The sequence below is a fragment of the Amblyomma americanum genome, chromosome 1, assembly GCF_052857255.1.
Source record: "Amblyomma americanum isolate KBUSLIRL-KWMA chromosome 1, ASM5285725v1, whole genome shotgun sequence".
Taxonomy (NCBI): Eukaryota; Metazoa; Arthropoda; class Arachnida; order Ixodida; family Ixodidae; genus Amblyomma; species Amblyomma americanum.
In genome coordinates this window covers 111,815,483-111,821,482 of record NC_135497.1, presented here as the reverse complement: position 1 = coordinate 111,821,482, position 6,000 = coordinate 111,815,483, and the positions used below count along the sequence as shown (strand labels likewise).

Here is a 6,000-nt window from a genome sequence, read left to right as displayed (position 1 = left end):
GAATTCCAATCGCAGGCCCGGAGCGGTCTGCACGCTCTGTGACAGAGCGCCTGAATCCGGCGCAAAGCGCGTGTCCTGAAATTGCGATTGGAGTACACTTGCTCTGGCCAGAGCATGCAGGCCAGAGCATGTAGGGCGCCGCTATCGCCGCTGCATAAGAACGCCACGCAAACTTCCGGTCGGATCCGCCGATTTCGGCGGAGCAGTCCCGACTGCTCCACGGAGCAATCTCGGCTCGGCAACCGCTCCCTGTCTACGATTGGAAGACGCGATCCGTGGCTCAGATCTGCGTTTGGAATACAGTTGCTCCGAAAAGAGCAGGAAACGTTGCTCCAGAAGTGCTCCAACCACCTAGCTTCGCTGCATGAGAAACCTTCAATGGCGAGCTGAAGAAGAAATTCTTCTGCTTGCGCGTGGATGAGTGGCCCGCTGATCGGAATGTTTTCACTGCGGGCTCTCCGCAGCCAAACCACCAGGCACTTCTCCAGATCTTCGTGGTTGGCCACCCGCGGTCGTTTTCTTTGAGGGCCAAAGCGTGACGTCCCGAAAGCCTGCCGCAGCTTATCCTTGTCCTGAAGTATCCTCGTGAGGCTGCTCTTGGGGACAGCGTAGTTCGTCGCAAGCGCTGTTTTTGTGAAGCGACCACTCTCGAAGTCGTTGATTATCTCCACCTTCCTTTCTAACGTAAGGGCATTGTGAGGTCGCTTCTGCGCTGCCATCGGATGCTGACTTCGCGACGAAATGTCGCAGACGACGCTCAACAGCGGATGTAAGGCTTAAGCCTAGCTGAACACAACTGCAAGCACACCGTGCCAGAATGCAAGAGATGCGGTTGCAGTGTGCGAAAAAAAAACGGCGGAAACGTCCGAAGACGGAAATTAAAAAAAAAAACCGCAGACGTTTTTTCGCTGAAGGGCGGCAGTGGCGCCATCTGTTTTCGTCAGTCGAAAGCGTCGCTAAAAGGCCGCCGAAGCGCGCGTTGCAAACAATATCCTTTTAAAGGTAAAGCAAGCCTCGTTAAATCAGTAGTTCTGATATTTTTTCCGCTCAATTAGCCGAAAATGTTGTAAGCGCTTCAGTTTAAGCAGACGAAACGGCCGGAACGGCTTATTCAAAGGGCCCGCGCTTGTTGCAACGCTCGCCTCGGCGGTCTTGTCGCGACGCTTTCGACTGCCGAAAACAGATGGCGCCAGTACCGCCCTTCAGCGAAAAAACGTCGTCTGCGGGTTTTCGTTCGCTGATCTCTACGTAGACGATTACATTTTCGCATTTTACCCGCCGCGGTGGCTCAGTGGTTAGGGCGCTCGACTACTGATCCGGAGTTCCCGGGTTTGAACCCGACCGCGGCGGCTGCGTTTTTATGGAGGAAAAACGCTAAGGCGCCCGTGTGCTGTGCGATGTCAGTGCACGTTAAAGATCCCCAGGTGGTCGAAATTATTCCGGAGCCCTCCACTACGGCACCTCTTTCTTCCTTTCTTCTTTCACTCCCTCCCTTATCCCTTCCCATACGGCGCGGTCCAGGTGTCCAACGATATATGAGACATACTGTGCCATTTCCTTTCCCCCAAAACCAATTATTATTACTATCAAGTACGGCTCAACTAAGCGCCGTTATCAAACTTGCTACGATACAAAAGTTACCATAATACGCAAGCTCTGTGTGCAGTTTCATCGCAAATGAGCCAGTGGGTGAGGCGGGGAAACTTTTGAGTCTTCACGATAAAAACGCACAATACTGTACAGGAACACTATTGAGGGTCATCTTTTAGCGTCGCCTAGCGGCCAGCCTGCGCACAGGCGAGGCACTGATCTCCACTTGGGGGGTGGATGCCGCATCGGGCGCCCGAAAGTGAAGCCACCGGAAGTTGGGCGACATGTCCCGGAAGTCAGCCTTTGGCAGTGCACGAAATCGGACCTCAGCACGGTTTTTCAGTTTCAGTTCTCGTTTTTCGCTTAGCATTTTGTTTTTTTCAACATTCTCGTCTTTTTTCATGACAGTGCCTACCTGTTGCGCCGCAAACTGCATGAGGTGAGCAGCAAAGTCCCCGGGAAAGACGTTTCAAAAATAAGGGTCCATTGCATCGCTATGGGACGACACTAGCAGACGACAGAACGTCGCTACACAGTACGTGCGCGGAACCTCGTCTGCTCAGCTGTGTCGTCCCGTTGCGCTAGCGTCGCCAACTCTGCTCTTTGTAGTGACGTATGTTGACGCGCTCTAAGCCAAAGTTATACCATCAATGAGGGATAAAGTTAAGAAAGAATAGGTGGAAACCTTCATTAGGCAGCTGAATTTGCAGTGCACCATTTTACCGAATTATGTTTAGACTGAACCGGAGCGAGGACGATGCCACAATCTGGTGAGGTGCCGTCGGTGTTCTGCTGGTTCACATTAGCGCGTCCAAAAGGTATATGTTACTGCTTTTTCGACGAAGCGTATCAAGTACAGTTTCGTGCTGTAGCAAATTATGCCTGAATGGGCTGTTATTCGCGCGATGCTTGGCACAGTTCACTTCAAACTGCGCTTGTCACATGCGCTGCTGCATTCGTCTTTCTCGTCAGTCGTTACTCTCGTGCAGTGTAGGTGAAACGTGGCTGTGCTATTGAGTTAGATTAAAAGCACGTCTGGAAGGTAAATGGCACACTAAAGCGATAAACATCACCTGCCGTCGATGAGAAAACACATCGTCCGCCACCAACCCGAAATTGAAACAGCGGCAGTTCGAGTTTCAGGTTTTCCGCACCATTGCCTTTTCTTTGCAACACGAAAATTTGTTTTTAAGATCATCTAGACTCATCGTCATTCCACTACTTCCCCTAATTACGCTCGGAAGACAAGAACCAGATCAGAAAATAGTGTTTAATGCACGTACCCCTTTGCATGCCTGTTTTCTTCGGTTTCTCTGAAATTACAGGGTTCTCCAAACAATGCACTCATTTCTCGCGTTGAGCTTGCTTATTCCTTTGATATTACAGTAGACGTTACACGAAAACAACGCGAAAAACTGAGAACGGAAGGGCGAAAGACGCGACTTTCTGCATTGAAATACACAGCAGACATCGAACTTCCGGGACATGCAACAGAACTTCCGGTGGCTTCACTTGCTCCCACTTCGGAAAGCGGGAATGTGGCATCCAGCCACCTAGTGGAGATCAGTGGCGAGGCGACCTCCAAGCCCATTGAAATCCACAGAGTTTCTTACTATTAATAATAAGTAAGTTAATAGTAAGAAACTCTATGTTTAAATCGAGGAGACGCTTCAGGCATGTTCTGCAGGAGGCATTGTATAAACGTAAATAATAAAGTGTACTTAAAAAATGGCTAGGTAAGACAGGTGGGAAGTTTAATGCTGGTTTTAGTTGTTTTTATTTCTCAAAACATTAAGTTTACAGATTGTCGCGTCATGTTTACATAAATAAATAAAAATAATGCACAGAGGCAAATGACTCTGACGTTAGTATTTGCGTAAATGCAGTTGATTTTTTTTTTTTTTGCATGCAGGGAACAGATATGTCTGTAAATTGTCTGATAGTGTTTACTGGAAGTGGACAACCAGTCGGTCCAGTCCAGTAAAAGGTTGTGCTGTGACGTCATCTTTTTTTTTTTCGTTTTACATTTGTGTGCGGCTGCATTCGGGAGCTCGGCTCGGCTGGCTAGCAGCGAGTTTGCGAGTGTGCTGTGTTCCTGTCCAGCTCCAGCTCAGATAGTACAGACTGCTTCATTTGCGTTCGAAGATAGCTGGCAGCCTAGCTGATTTCATAAGATAAGCGTTTCTAGGATTTAATCAGTGCAATCACACTGAAATGACTGCATGAGCTTGACTGGTTCTTCGTGGAGGATGTGTGAGAGGCCCCCATCGGAAAGTGCCAGTGGACGGAACAGCGAGAATCCTGGCCGTTACAGGGTCGTGCGCACCGACGATCCTAACTACGCTAGAGTTCTGCAATTTCTACTGAGGAGGTACGTATGACCAGCTAATCGTCAGGGACAAGTGAATATGTTTGTGGCACGATGTTATGCTTCTTATCTTTATTATGCTGCTTGCGCGTAGACATCACCCTTGCGGCGCAGTTCTATCCTGTGAGCGTGCCATGTCGGGCGAGTTACGAAGGATACGTCGTTAGCTGCATTCTAAACTCGTTTGTGCAGCGATGCAGGTCAGCTTTTTCGACCACGGCATGAGTATTGAATTCATTTTCTTTATCTGTTAATCGAATAACTCGCTGATTGCACCATAATTTAATTGTGTATGAATGTCATTCAGTACGAAAGGCTAGTATTGTTCTGGCTAAAGTTGTTTGCGTTTGTGCCTGCATAGGTGGAAAAACGGCAGTCAAAGAAGACGGCGATGTTTTGGTTCTAACGCTTTCCATGTCTTAGGTACCGCTTCTGTTTGGAGTTCATAAACGCATTCTGCTTCTGTAAATTGCAGACTACATGATAGTTCTTGTTATGCGCCAGCCTCTCAAGATTATGCGAACAGAGCATTCGTATTGTTTGCAATAGTAGCTGTATCATCAGCAGGGTAATACCCCGTCACACAGTTACTTCAACCTAATTCCATGAACGAAATCAATGCAAGACCGTCAGCGGCGTTCCATTTGGAGAGCAGTGACAGGAGCAGCAAGGACAGATTGCAGGCTTGGGTGGAGAACGAGGGGGTGCTAGGGGAGCTACAAATTGGGTTCCGGAAACAAAGGAGGTTGGAGGACAATCTGTTTTCATTGACACAGTGTATAGAGATTGCTGTAAAGAGACACAGGCTCCTATGGCTAGCTTTTCTGGATATTAAGGAAGCCTACGACAACGTTATTCAAGAGTATCTGTGGGACATACTGGGCACATTGGATGTGGAAGATGGAGTAATTAATCTTTTAAAAGATATATATTAAGGTACCAGAGTGCTTATAAAATGGGAAAAAAATGTATCGGAGCCTGTAGAGATACAGTGAGGGCTTAGGCAAGGATGTCCTTTGTCTCCTTTGTTGTTCATGTTGTACCTGCAAGGGTTGGAGACCAAGCTAAAGAGGAGCGGATTAGGCTTCAACCTTTCTTTTTTCAAGCAAGGAGAATGGATTAAACAGTCATTACCGGGACTAATATGCGCCGATGATATAGCGCTAGTGGCTGGCAACAAGGAAGATTTACAGAAGTTGATAGACATGTGGTACAGAGGGAGATAGATTAGGTTTCAAGTTTAGTAAGGAAAAATCTGCAGTCATGGTATTTAGTGATGAGGTCGGCGAGCATAGAATACAGGAGTTCACGCTAGAAATAGTGGATGAGTACAAGTATCTTGAGGTGTGGATAAATAACGGTGCTGAGTATCTGACAGTGCATGAAAAATATGTAATGAAGTCATGGCTAGGTGGCTTGAGCCACCGCCCGATTTAAAGGGTTCAGCCGTATCCATCCATCCAGTGAGCGCGATGCCGCGCAGATTGTTGTTTCTCACGGATGCCACTGAGGACCCATTAGACGCTAGATATTTAAGGTTTGCTCAGATAATAAAAGCCTTCAAATTGCCGCTACTTACTTTCGCGCAGCTTCCGTCCGCGCAGAACGAAAGAAAAAGACATCTGAAAACCTACCTTAAACAAAGCAAAGCTGGTAGCAATATTGGCTGGTGTCAAAGTTGGACTGAACTGGTGAATGGTAATGCAGAGCTCATAGGCTGCATTTTTGTCATGGTCGGAGTTCGTGTTCATGAGCTTGAGCGACAAATCAAGGGCGAATTTAGGATGTGCAAAATAGCACTGTAAATGCCAGCAGCTTATTGAGCAGAAACTTTTCATTCTCTGCACCTAGCTGAATATAGATCACTGATCAGGTCTGTAAGATATTTTGGGACCACTATGGCTCTCTTGCTCGCAAGAAAAGAAGGTTGTTAACAAGGGAGTGGTAGCACTTTGAAATATCTTTTTTTATGTAACCGGTCAATGACCTATGAACTTATGTTTTCTGGCCAGATGGTATACTGTGAGGCAGTCGACTGCAGT

The 6,000-nt window shown here is 47.4% G+C and overlaps 1 protein-coding gene across 8 annotated transcripts in view; it reads left to right on the top strand.

Annotated features, from left to right (window-relative positions):
• Positions 1 to 1,879: 1,879 nt before the first annotated feature.
• The window catches only part of LOC144113463 (DDB1- and CUL4-associated factor 11), a 100,125-nt gene continuing 96,004 nt past the window's right edge, over positions 1,880 to 6,000 (top strand). For 3 of the 8 annotated variants that reach the window (XM_077646554.1, XM_077646552.1, XM_077646550.1), the window contains exon 1: positions 3,823 to 3,961. Coding sequence is in view for 4 of the 8 variants with exons in the window: in XM_077646548.1 (XP_077502674.1) it covers positions 3,813 to 3,961 (149 nt within the window). In the remaining 4 variants the exon portion in view is untranslated. Of the gene's footprint in view, positions 3,962 to 3,997; positions 4,159 to 6,000 lie in introns of those variants that run through there. The other 5 variants (XM_077646549.1, XM_077646547.1, XM_077646548.1 and 2 more) reach the window with 4 other exon arrangements.